Source organism: Gobio gobio (genome assembly GCF_949357685.1).
Source record: "Gobio gobio genome assembly, chromosome: 7".
In the NCBI taxonomy this organism is placed as follows: Eukaryota; Metazoa; Chordata; class Actinopteri; order Cypriniformes; family Gobionidae; genus Gobio; species Gobio gobio.
Window position 1 is genome coordinate 2976413 of NC_137103.1, and position 13357 is coordinate 2989769.

At 41.2% G+C, this 13357-nt stretch overlaps 1 protein-coding gene across 2 annotated transcripts in view; it reads left to right on the plus strand.

Moving 5' to 3' along the window:
• LOC307128858 (uncharacterized protein) overlaps positions 1–12541 on the plus strand; it is a 28035-nt gene extending 15494 nt beyond the window's left edge. Inside the window, exons 8-12 of one of the 2 annotated variants that reach the window (XM_079820871.1) lie at positions 3335–3515; positions 3643–3891; positions 3969–4140; positions 4217–4260; positions 11570–12539. In XM_079820871.1, the coding sequence (XP_079676997.1) occupies positions 3335–3515; positions 3643–3891; positions 3969–4140; positions 4217–4260; positions 11570–11586 (663 nt within the window). In that variant the 3' untranslated portion in view covers positions 11587–12539. Of the gene's footprint in view, positions 1–3334; positions 3516–3642; positions 3892–3968; positions 4141–4216; positions 4261–11569 lie in introns of both variants that reach the window. The other variant, XM_079820870.1, reaches the window with a different exon arrangement.
• Positions 12542–13357: the final 816 nt, after the last annotated feature.

Sequence of the window (13357 nt, forward strand, 5' to 3'; positions counted from 1 at the left end):
CTGACCCGGACAAGGGAGGCTGTTGGGCGTCCCGGTGTGGGGGTGCGGTTAACGGCTGCGTCCTGACAGAGGAGACCAGGGAAGGACGCACGTTCCACTGGGGTCTGCTCTGCCAGGGGGCTGGCGACAGAGTGGGATGCGAGTGGCGGGACCCGTGGGTGGCGCGCACTGGCATCACCGATCTCTGGGGGCTCAGGGATGGGAGTGTTAAATCTTTCATTGACCAAATTAGGGTGCTGCTGACCCGGGGGCCAGCAGCTGAACAAAGGATTCTCCCCCGGCCCTCCACCGGGGGAAGGAGTGGTCCTGCTACCATCTCCTGGAGAGAATTTACCAACCCTGAGCCGTCCGTCTCAGGAGCGCCGCTTGGCCTGGCGTTTAGCGGGGCGGCCTGAGGGGACTGGGACGGCTTCCTCCGCGACCCGGCCCGGGTGATGGCTGCTGCTTGGACCGGGCGGGAGCCTTAGGAGGGCGTCCTCGGCGGCGAGCAGGCTGAGGCGACTGTGCCGGCGGCTGGGTGGAAGTAGCAGCTGGCCGCCGGGGCAGTATATGCTTGATTGCCTCAGTCTGCTTCTGGGTGGTTGAAAACTGTTGGGCGAAGTTTTCAACCGCGCCGCCGAAGAGGCCAGCCTGGGATATGGGGGCATCGAGGAAACGTGTCCGCTCGGTGTCCCGCATATCGGCCAGGTTAAGCCACAGATGTCTCTCCTGGACCACGTTTGTGGACATCACTTGACCCAGGGAGCGTGCGGTCACCTTCGTCGCCCGGAGAGCGAGGTCGGTGGCCGCACGCAGCTCATCTAAGATCCCCGGATCAACTCCACCCTCGTGCATGTCCTTGAGGATCCTGGCCTGGTAGACCTGGAGGATCGCCATGGCATGCAAAGAGGCGGCAGCCTGCCCCGCAGCTCTGTGCGATTTCGCCACCAAGGTTGATGTGAATCGACAGGCTTTGGAGGGGTGCTTAGGATCGCCTCGCCAGGTCGAAGCGCTCTGAGGACACAGTTGCATCGCAACAGAACGTTCAAACTGGGGGACCCCAGTGTACCCTTTGGCCGTGGCCCCATCAAGGGTGGAGAAGGCGGAGCAGACTGCAGACCGATCACGGGAAGACAACGGGGACTTCCAGGACCGGGCAATCTCCTCATGCAGCTCGGGAAAGAAAGGTATTGGGGGCGGGGACTGACGTGAGTCAGCGCGGGTCCCCAAAAACCAATCATCGAGCCGCGAGCGTTCGGGACAGGGTGGAGGGTTCCACTCTATCCCTAGACTCACGGCTGCCCGAGACAACATGGCTGTCAGCTCTGGGTCCGACTCGGGCAATGCTGGCGCGCCCGAAGGCGAGTCATCATCCTCGGAGGACTCGAGCCCACCTTGTGATGCGGTGACCGACATCGCATCATCCTCCGGAGCACCAAACGAAATGCCGGAGCAGGCCCCGCGATTTCAGCCTGGACACTCGCGGGTTGCGGAACGCTAGAGGGGGGTGTGGCCCGAGGCATGAGCGTCGGGGCTTTGTTCCACACCGTAACCCTCAGATCACCCTGACCACCAGCCGAAGTACCGGCCACGGGGGGAACGGTAGATCGGGGTGTGGTAGAGGGGACTTTCACTTCATTACGAAGATCCTTAAGTCTCGATCGCAGCACCGCGATGGTCATGTTCCCGCAGTGGGAACATGACTCATCCACAAACGCTGCTTGAGCATGCTGAACGCCCAAGCACACCAAGCAGAGATTGTGCCCATTGGAAGGACTCAACGACCGGCCACACCCAGAAGTACATGGGGGAGACATCCTGAAAAGGACGTGCCACGTGTAAGCTCTTTTGTGAGAGGAAGCTTCGCAGAGAACGCCGAAGCGCCCAGGGACCACACACCAGCTGTCAGACGGACCACTGCGCAGATCAGCAGGCAGGCAGTATGCGATCACTGGAACACGCCGTAGACACCAACGCCTCTGGAAAGCTGCTCGTCTCGAAGGCTGACAAAGACTCAGTTAGCAGGCTTGAAGGAGTGAAGACATTCTCTTGGCTCCAAAGCAGAAACATAATGCGATGTTGCTAGCGTACTTCCTTATATACCCACGAGGTGGGGCGGAGTTACGCATGCAAATTCCGCATGCCCATGGCATTGGCACGCCATTGGGCGCTGTTAAACACCTCGAAGGTAATTGGCTTCTAGGCGAAACCCCCATTCGTCAGTCACTGACGTACGTCGGAGTGACTGAACGAAAGGGAACGTTAACAGTTGGGAGATTATCGGATGTGTATCAGTGTATTGGATCCATGCATTCGGCCTTAAAGTGACTTTGTAAAGAGCTTAAACAAGTAATGAAATGAGTTTAAGGTAGTCGTATGCTAGCATGTCGGATGGAGCTGCCTGGCTTAAACCACCATGATGACAGAATGAAATAATGCATTGACAAAAAAAGACATTTACTTTTGATACTTAAGTAATTTTAAAAACAAGTACTTCTGTACTTTTACTTCAGTAAAAACCTGTTTTTACAACTCTCACTTGTAACGGAGTAATATTTGACCAGTAGTACTTTTACTTTTACTCAAGTAATGGAGTCGTGTACTTTGTCCACCACTGGCTGCATGTTTTCTTTTCAGCTTTTCTGAGCTGGCAGACACAGCAGAAACCTAAATAAATGCAACAAATGCCAACGTTTCATTCTATCTACTACCAAACACATTTTTTCTGCAATTAAGCAAACTTTTTTGGGTGTTATTTCATAAAATGTAGATTTTATGTGTGTACAACTGTTCAGAACTGTGTTAGCTAATCATGTGCTGATTAGCATCAAAACTATCTAAAATTGCAGTTATGCAAATCATTAGTGTTTAAGTATGGGAGTTACAAGCGAAACATATGCAAATAAAGTGTATTGAATGATCAACTGTTGATGTTATGATAGTGTTTGGTTCAATGTATATTCAAACTAATGAATCCTTCACTCTGAAATCAGTATGATTAACTTTATGACTTCTACGAAGAAATATTGGATTCAAAATGCAACAAATCTCATAAATTACACTTGAAATATTGTTAAAATTGTTATTGATTTACCTGTGAAAACTTTTTAATAAAATAGCGAAAAAATTTGACATTATTGTGTTTCGGTAGTGACAAATTTAGGGAGAGGAAAAATATTCCAAAACTTTCTGAAATTACAATACGAGAGTTAACTGCAAATTTGCATACATATAAAATTTGTGGAAAAAGACAAGTTAATTTCAAGATGTATTCAACCAATTCTGTAGAATGGCCCATGTATAAGGTTCAAGTTTTGAGGGGTTTTTATTTTATTAATCTACATTTGTTTGCCAGAGTACCGAAGTGGGAGGAAGCAGTAACATGGAGAAGGAAGGGTTAAAGAGAAGCCTTGATTTGTTGGAAGCGCGTCATGTGACTCTACACTGCATCGTCACTGACCGGCATCCGCAAATACAAAAATACCTCAGCGACCGCAATATCACCCAATTCTACGATGTCCGGCACATAGAGAGAGGTATTTAACCTTTTAATCCGTCAAATGACAGTAATAACTTGGGAAATACTGTACTATTCACAAATCCCAACTTCCCATTGGACATTTGCTTTAGTGTCGTCATGCTTGTTTTTATTGTCATTTCCAGGGATTTCGAAACGGCTTGTTAAAATGGCCAAGTTGAAGGGGTGTGAGAAACTACGCAAGTGGTTGCGTAGTATAAAGAATCACATGTACTGGACTGCGGCGTCGTCCACCTCAGGGCCAGAAAGAGTTGCAAAATGGACATCGGTCCTGAACCATGTCCAGGATAAACACACTCATGAGGACCCGCATTTCCCTGCATGTCTACATGCACAAAGGCAAAGTGCAGACCAGGGCAAATGGCTGGCAGCTGGTATGTTTACACTAAATGTACAGCTTGTCTTTCATTGTAAAATAAGAGTATTAATAAGCACATTTCCACATCTCTAGGAACTCTGCCATTTTACAAGTTAGAGAAAGTTCTCTCCAACAGGAGGATTTTAAGGGATGTGACTAAACTAAGTCCTCACAACCAGACTTCTTCTGTGGAGGCTTTCCACAGCGCCATATTACACTTTGCTCCAAAAAACAGCGCCTTCCCATTTCTCGGAATGCTGTGCAGGTAAATAAGTTGTAAAATTAACTTCACAGTTGCATAGTTGTATCATGATGTGTGAAATTGTATTCTTTGTGTGCAGATTGTACCTGGCTGCGCTACACTTCAATGAACCCGCCGGCACAGGTCAGCCACTGCTCAAACACACCTCTCCCTCATTTATCAACAGTGCGGAGAAAAGGTTCATATTTTGTCCTACGAATGAATTTTAAACAATAAGATCCGTATTTATCAAACGTAAGCACACAGTTCTTATGCACAAAAGCAATCATTGTTGATCAGTGTTAATTTTGTTGACGAATAATTTGTCATAATTTTCGTCAACAACCTTTTTTCAATGAATGAATCAATGAATAACACACATTTATGCCAGGCAATTGTTTATGAACTAATGCTGATGAATAATGACAATGTTTACTTTACGATGTTTATATAGTGATATGTTTTAGACGGTTGTATCAATGCATATTTGATCTCCCTCATCTGAACTTGAATGAGCTCCTGCAACTGCAACAGAGGCACAGACATTTCAAAATAAGAGTCCCGGTGTATTTCCAGCTTGTTTATAACTAAAAGTCACGCATTATATATTCGTTTATGGTTACACAATAAACTATATTTAATTTCATTCCCATTTAATTCATAGTCAGGAGGAAAGACCAGTATTTGACACATATTCAATAAAGTATCAGGGTTATAATAGTTCACTAAAACCATTAAAACAAATCTTCATTACTTGAAATTAAATAAATGTTAACTGAAATTAAAAAAAATAAATAAACAAACTTATTAGAAGCTTTAGCTTAACCTGATATGGCCTACTGACTAAAACAGGAATACAAAGTTATAAAAACTATATAGATGTTTTTAAAAAACAGATAAAAAAGTGAATTGAGCTCTTTCGTGTATTTTTAATGTCAAAAACAAAATGATGTCAAAATGTCAGTTTAAGTGACAGTCAGCTTAAATGCTTAATGTATTACAATTGAACTAAACTCATTAGATTTTAGTCAACTAAAACTAAAAACAATTCAGGTGACTAAAATATGACTAAAACTAAATGGCATTTTAGTCAAAAGACTATGACTAAAACTAAATCAAAATTTCCTGTCAAAATGAACACTGTAGTTGATAAATCCCACATGTGCGTTAGGGGTGGGAGAAAAGGTCGATGCATCGCGATTCGTTATCTAATGATTCAGAATCGATTCTCAAAAATTCAGAATCGATTCCGTGTTCAATTCAAATGGCCACTTCACCACTGTGTGTGTGTGTGTGTGTGTGTGTGTGTGTGTGTGTGTGTGTGTGTGTGTGTGTGTGTGTGTGTGTGTGTGTGTGTGTGTGTGTGTGTGCGCGGTCACCGGCCAAACAGAACAACCTGTTGATAGATGAACGTTCGTTTGCTGGTGTATTTGACCGCTCACAAAGCCCCGCCATTTTAGTTACTGTTGCTATGTCCAACACGCCACACACACACGTTCTCACGTAGAGAAAATACATAAGGACACTGACAACACACCGAAAGACAGGAGAGAGCGAGTTACTTTTGATATGAAACAAAGTCTCAGCTTTAAAATGTTGTCTTTTTTTTAAGAAATGTAAACCACTAATAGCGTTTTTAAAGGGATAGTTCACCCAAAAATGAAAATTAGCCCATAATTTACTCTCCCTCAAGTCATCCGAGGTGTGTGTGACATTCTTCTTTCAGACGAATAAAATCTGAGTTATATTACAAAAGTCCAGGCTAATCCAAGCATTAGAATTGGATTCATAGTTGCTCTGTTTTTGAAGTCCATAAAAAGCGAATCGACACGTTTGTGTAAGAAAAATATCCATATTTATAACTTTATCAAGTAAACTTTCGACCGACCTAAAAGTGTTGAATGTTGAAAGTGAAACTCCAGATGTGTTTGTGACGTCATGACGAGCGAAGCTGAGCGTTAGTCTTTCCATCCGCAGGAGAACTTTCAACAATTTTTCCATAAATTGAACAGGGAAGGCGGTCGGTCGAAAGTTTACTTTATAAAGTTTTAAATATGGATATTTTTCTTGCACAAACGCATCGATTCGCTTCAGAAGGCCTTTATTAACACCCCACAGCCGCGTGGAGCAGTTATATGACAGACAGATGCACTTTTTATGGACTTCAAAAACAGAGCAACTGTTACTGCCATTCTAAAGCTTGGATTAGCCTGGACTTTTGTACTCAGATTTTATTTGTCTGAAAGAAGAATGTCATACACACCTCGGATGACTTGAGGGAGAGTAAATTATGGGCTAATTTTAATTTTTGGGTGAACTATCCCTTTAATGTGTGGCGATCGCTGTAGCGCCTCAGTTAAAGCTGCTCGTGAACCCATCATCTCTTCCTTCTAGTTCATTGATAAGCATCAAATAAACATGAACACTAAAATAAATGTTGTTTCAACCGCGGAAAGACGTCAGTAAACACCGTTTTTTCCAAGTTCAAGTCCACCGACGTTCATCTACTAACTCTCCAGACTGCTTCGTCAGACAAACGGCTGATTCGGCGATGCGATTGGTCAGAACGCCTGTCAATCAAACTCGCGCCGAAGGGTGAATTTGAAGATAAACTACGACCTGCTCCATCAAGTTTGAAAACGACTAAGTGGCAACATTTTGGATTTTCTGAAGAGACTGAGAAAGGTGTTGTTGATAAAAGCCATACTGTGTGCAAACTCTGTGGCACCAAATTCCAATATTTCGGCAACACGACTAATATGAAGAAACATTTTACACGGTTACACTCAGAGCTGGAGAAACAGCAAAGATAAACGAGATGATGAATATTTAAGTTGGTATTTAATTTGTCCCCTGCCGTTTTTCTTCTGCATTAGCGTATGTTTTAAAGATTTTTTGTTTGTTTGTTTGTTGCTCTAAGAATCGTAGAATCGTGTTAAGAATCGTTTTGGGAATCGGATCGGATCATTAAGTGCCTTAGGATTCCCACCCCTGATGTGCGTAAGAACCATGCTCGTTCACCGTCATTAGCATTCAGAAACGCCTCCAATAAACCACATATGGTGACAACACTTCCCTTTTAAAATCACGTGATTATGTTTTCCTCACTGCAATAATGGCAAAGAGGAACTTCGAAAAGCAAATTTGCATCACAAATGATTTGCATGTTAAAAGAATGAAACCCTTTTCTATCTGCATCATTAAATCCATTGGTTGATGGGGCTTTATGGCGATGTGGATGCAGTCTATGTTTGGGAATCTGGCGATAGCATGAAGCCGTTTTATTTCGTCTTGTTGAGGATTTCGGTAAGGGAATTGGATGTAGGTTGGGTCCAAGGAAATAATTGCATCCAACCTTTGTCACAGCCGTCTTTTATAGGGTTTGACACCAATTATGTATCGTGTTTAAAGCTACAAAAATGAGTGTTTTATAATTTAAAGGAAACACAGGACATATGTGACTTGATTAATGCATACTGTCTTAAATGCTTTTCATGTGTAGTGTTGCTATTCTTCCACTAGACTCTCTGTGTAAGCGTGCTCAGAGGTGTGCTCATGGGCGGCACTAGGCCCTTTTTAGGGAGCTTCAGCCCCCTAAACTTCTGCCCAGCCCCCCTAAAAAATGTGTGATTAACCTTTATAACATATGAAACTGGCGAGAGACTTCGGCTTCGTTCCGTCTTTTAATCAGTGTGTTCTTCAATCCGTCAGAAGCAGAGGTGTGTGTGCTGATCTGAGTTCTCATTGGTCTGTCACCGCACGTCAATGTCAACATATTTGAGAAAACCAATCAAATCAGAGTAGGCGGGGTTTATGTTCACAGAAGCTGCTGAGGGCGAACTTTAGCAGCGACTCGACGTCAAGTGCGAGATAAGAAGCTAAACTAAACATTTCATATTTGAGCTGCTTCTGTAAGGCAGAAATGTTAAACAAATGACAAAACTATTCAGCCAAATTAATAAACTTTTGGCTAATTTCGCCATTTTGAATTGAAAAAGGCCTATGTAATGTCATTTATAATACAACTAACAAACAAGAATTATTAACAAAGCCGTTTTCTTCAGATTAGGCATAAGATTAATAGTAATGAATGTGTCCATATTGTTAATTAATTTAATTCCATTTGTAGCTCTCAGTATATTTTCGTAGACATGTTGATTTACTGAAGGCTACCAGGAAAGCTAGGTAACTAAATGTATTAAATGAATTCACAATATGCACACATTCATTACTAATCTTATGCCCAATACAGGCTGAAAAAAGCTGCACTGCAAAAAATGCTTTTCTTACTTAGTAGTTTTGTCTTGTTTCTGGTCCAAACATCTAAAAATTCTTAAAACAAGAAGCATTTACTAGCCAAATAAAAGTTTTTGTCTTGTTTTGGGGGAAAATAACTCTAAAATTATAGGAGATTTTGCTTAAAATAAGCAAAATAATCTGCTAATGGGGTAAGATAAATATTCTTGTTTTCTGTTTGAATTAAAGGGGTGGTAAAACACATTGTTTTGAAGGCTTGACTGTGTTTGTGGGGTGCACTGTAACATGTGTTCATGCTTCGTTTAAAAAAAAAAAAATCATTATTTTTCATATATTTGACCTTTATTCTACACTGCTCTGTCCCTCCTTGTAAAACGGTCTGATGGTTTCCGGGTTGTATGAAGCCAGTCCCTCAAAAATACGCAATGGGCTCAGATTGGTTAGCTGGCCCAGTGTGTTGTGAATCGCTAAACGCCTAGTGCACGTTTGTCGGAAAGGTCACGCCCCTTACCTTTACCGGAGGCTGTGCTTTGGTCAGTATTAGAAACAACGGCGTCAATAAAACCATATGAGCCCGAATCAGACCCAGAACATTTTAGTGAAGATGATCGAGCAGAACCTGTTCAGTCCTCAAGAGTAAAGACTGCGGATCTATAATGATCGCTACTGAATGGCACTGTTACTTTTGTATTTTTAGAACGATTATAGCCAAATATCTGTCGCAAGAACTAACCCAAAACAAACACTAAGCACTGGCTTTACTAGTAAGTTAGCCAAATCACACACAGAACCATGTTTAGCAAGCCTGTAGATAAACAATACATAAAAGCTCTAATCAAAGAATCATTTACACTAATGCCAAGTTCGCTGTTGAGATTTTAACGTTAGGTGTTTGTAACGTTAGGTGTTCGTCGGATAACGTTAAGTATGAATGAGCATTTAACAGACTGGTTTGCAGAACAGTGTTGTCATCTGTTTACTTCCTTGCTATAACCTATTACAGGAAAACACATCGATGAAAAATAAATCAGACTTACAGGTTGTGGCCCGTAAACAGCTTCTGTTTGTAAATCCAGCTTTCAGGACAAGCCGTTGTGCATATCCTGTATTGAACTCGCGAAGTTTGTGGAAGTTTTCCTCCGTGAAATGTGCTGCAGGAGGGAGCCCCGCGCGCGTCGTGCATTCACACACTGGCAGTGTTTGTCTCACGCAGCTGACGTTGTGCAAATCCGGTGTTGAACTTGCGAACATTGTGAAAGTTTCCCTCCGTGAGATGTGCTGCGGGAGCCCCCCGCGCGCCTGTTCCCCTCCGTCTCAAACACACATGTGCATATAACATGCTGTATGTTAAACACTCTGTCTCATACACACGTGCATATAACATGCTGTATGTTAAACGCTCTGCAACGCACCCCCGTCCCTATGAAGGCTGAACAGAGCAAGTACCCCAGACCTGCAATCCGGATGAAAATAACAGCGTTTCCTCGGCATCGCGGCAACAACACTCCAGCCTACTATACCACAACAGCGCCGCGATACAAAATGGCCTCACCCCCCCTTATTTAATATTCTCGGAGGAGGGGTTTATGTAAATATTGAGCCTGTTGATGTCACCAACCCTGGAGGAATGTCTGTAGTCGCCTACTGGCCGTTTGCTGTAGTTCTTAGAAACTGATTTCTTTAAAAGCAAATATCTCCCTTTGCTTTAAACTTTGAACGTTGTAACTTTGCAGATGTTGTTTATGCTCAAGCAGCAACATTACACGCTAGCTAAAGTTAGAATAGTGAAATCGTGGTTTACCACCCCTTTAAGATTATTTTGTTTACCCCATTGGCAGATTATTTTGCTAATTTTAAGCAAAAACTCACTTAATTTTGAGTTATTTCCCCCCAAAACAAGACCAATCATTTTTATTTGGCTAGTAAATGCTTCTTGTTTTGAGAATTTTTAGATGTTTGGACCAGAAACAAGACAAAAATACTGAGTAAGAAAAGCATTTTTTGCAGTGCAGCTTTTTTCAGCCTGTATTGGGCATAAAATTAGTAATGAATGTGTGCATATTGTGAATTCATTTAATACATTTAGTTACCCAGCTTGCCTGGTAGCCTTCAGTAAATCAACATGTCTACAAAAATTATTCATAAAACATAAATATCAGTTAAACATATGTTTACTGTCTTCACTGACGAAAATGGAAAATCTTTATCAGTCATATCTGCCCACTGACATGGTTTTCAAGCTGTTGTTGTCTAATGTTTTGGCGTTCAGAACATCTTAAAATGCACATAAGTAGATAATAGAAATCAACATTTTCTCGGGGGAGGTCTAACTACCTCACATGTGGGATCTCAGAGATTATAAACCTGCCTATATTGTATGATTAAGGGATGTACAATATGGTCATGCAGAATAAGGCATTAATATTTGCTTTATAAGTAATAATAAACAGCCAATATGCTAATATGCATACTAATAAGCTACTAGTTAATAGTGAGAATTGGACCCTAAACTAAAGTGTTACCTTTTTTTTATACCCTCACTGGGGGCTGAGCCGCCCTACAATGAACATCCTAGAATCGCCCCTGGGTGTGCTTATATTTACACACATTTCTACGTATAAGTACAAGTTGGTCAATCCCACACTTTGCGTGAACCGTTGATAAATGAGGGCTCTGGAAAGGAGAATCCTACATTCAGTATGTGCACTGCAAAACAGGCTTTTCTTATTTAGTATTTTTGTCTAAATATCTAAAGATTCTTAAATCAAGATGCATTTGCTAAAGTAGTCAAATTACATCATTTTTTTCTTGTTTTCTGGAAAATAAAATCCAAATGAAGTGAGTTTTTTCTTAAAACAAGCAAAGTGATCTGCCAATGGGGTGAGAAAAAGAATCTTGTCTCTGTTGGAAATCTTGTTTCTGTCCCAAACAGAGACTAGATTATTTTTCTCACCCCATTGGCAGATCACTTTGCTTGTTTTAAGCAAAAACTCACTTCATTTGGATTTATTTCCCCCAGAAAACAAGACATAACATCTAATGTAATTTTAATCATCTAGTAAATCTGTCTTGATTTAAGCATTTTTAGATATTTAGACTGGAAACGAGACAAAAATACTAAGATTTTCTTTTTTTTTTGCAGTGTAACCTGAGTTTAGAATATCATATAATAGAAATGTTCATTCTGTCCTTGCAGAGCTTCTTACTCAATAATAACTGTGCTGTCGTATTGCACAGGGTATGTGGATGACCTGCTGGACCTCATATTTGATGAAGTCTTTGTGGACCCGGCCCCATATGTGGAGCAGATCATGAGGATCCCCAAACCACCAGCCCTAATGCTGAGGTGACTTTGTTCAATATATAGGCGGTCTGAAGCCAACATAGCTGGAGCCACACCACACAGGCTGGAATTACAGCGCTTATTCGCCATCCGAGGAAACCCCAGCGCCAGCTCACAAAGCTGCGATACGCCAACAATCTGTAACCACTACAAAATATGGACATTATCATAGCAGGGTTAAAGGGATAGTACACCCAAAAATGAAAATTACCCCATGATTTACTCTCCCTCAAGTCACCCTAGGTGTGAATGTCATTCTTCTTTTAGACGAATATAATCTGAGATGTATTAATAAATGTCCTGGCTCTATCCATCATAAAAGTGCTCCACACGGCTTGCATTTGTGTAAGAAAAATATCCATATTTATCACGTTATAAAGTGAAATTTCTAGCTTCTGTATTAAACTTACGGAAAAAGCATAACTGGCGCGTCAATGATGTTGGGCGTAGCGTAAGTGTTTGAACTGTTACACTTTCAGCTCAAGTTGAATACAGAAGGCGGTCTGCCGGAAGCTAGATATTTTACTTTATAACGTTTTACATATGGATATTTTTCTCACATAAACCCATCGCTTTGCTTCAGAAGTCCACTGACATTATAATGCTTGGATTAGCCTGGACTAATTTTTGCCAGGACTAATCTTTTATTTGTGGGTGAACTATACCTTTAAGTTACTATTTTGTATTTTTATTTATTTTTTAAATATCTATCCATGATGACTGAAGTTTTTTATTGGTTTGAACAATTTGTATTTTGCTATACATGAAACACTTAAACAATACCTTTTTGTTAACTTTGTAAATAAACCAAAAAATGTTTATTATGCAAGTTGTCTGGAATTTATTGGTAGATTTAACTGAAAATAATTATATAAGGTTGTTTGTGTTCTACGAAAACCACATAAGAAGAATTACAATCAATAAAAGGCTCAAATGGATACACTTTTCCAGAAAACACATCAGTGATAGTTTTGTTTTTACATTATCACAAAGCGTACACCCTCCACATTTAAAATGACCCACTAAAGAGCCTAGCCATGTTATATTTTCAGGGGCAAAATGTTCAAAATTACCCCAAGTGTGCTATCACTTTCAATAATATCCCAGTTGGAATTTATAATACGTTTAATTTGTGTTGTCTCTCAGCTATAGCTCATCGAAAAGAAAACACGATTTGATGACATTGCGTTCTTTTCCTGCAATAATTGCTTTCTATCAATAGGTTTCACTCTCTCTGTGTTAATACTTTCCAACTATACCCCCCCCTCTGTTGAAATCTATTAGTCATATCAACTGCAACTGAATTTCATAATTTCTAAATCACAAATTAGTCTTTGAAACTGTCCGTAAGCAACATTTAATTCAGAATCAACCAAGATGGATGAAAACTATGTTGCGATCTGTTAATTTCCTGAAAATTGAAGATTGTAAATCAACATTAACATCCTTAGTCATTTTTAAATCCAGGAAATACATTTCAGACATTAAATACTCAAGGCTCAATTTAAAATTCTGATTTGTACCATTAATAAACTCATGTAATTCAGACTCAGTCAGTAGAGCGTCATCAATGTATTTTCCCCACCATACAATTTGATCGAAAAAGGGGAAGAAATGTGTCCATCGTCCCACAGTCCTAGG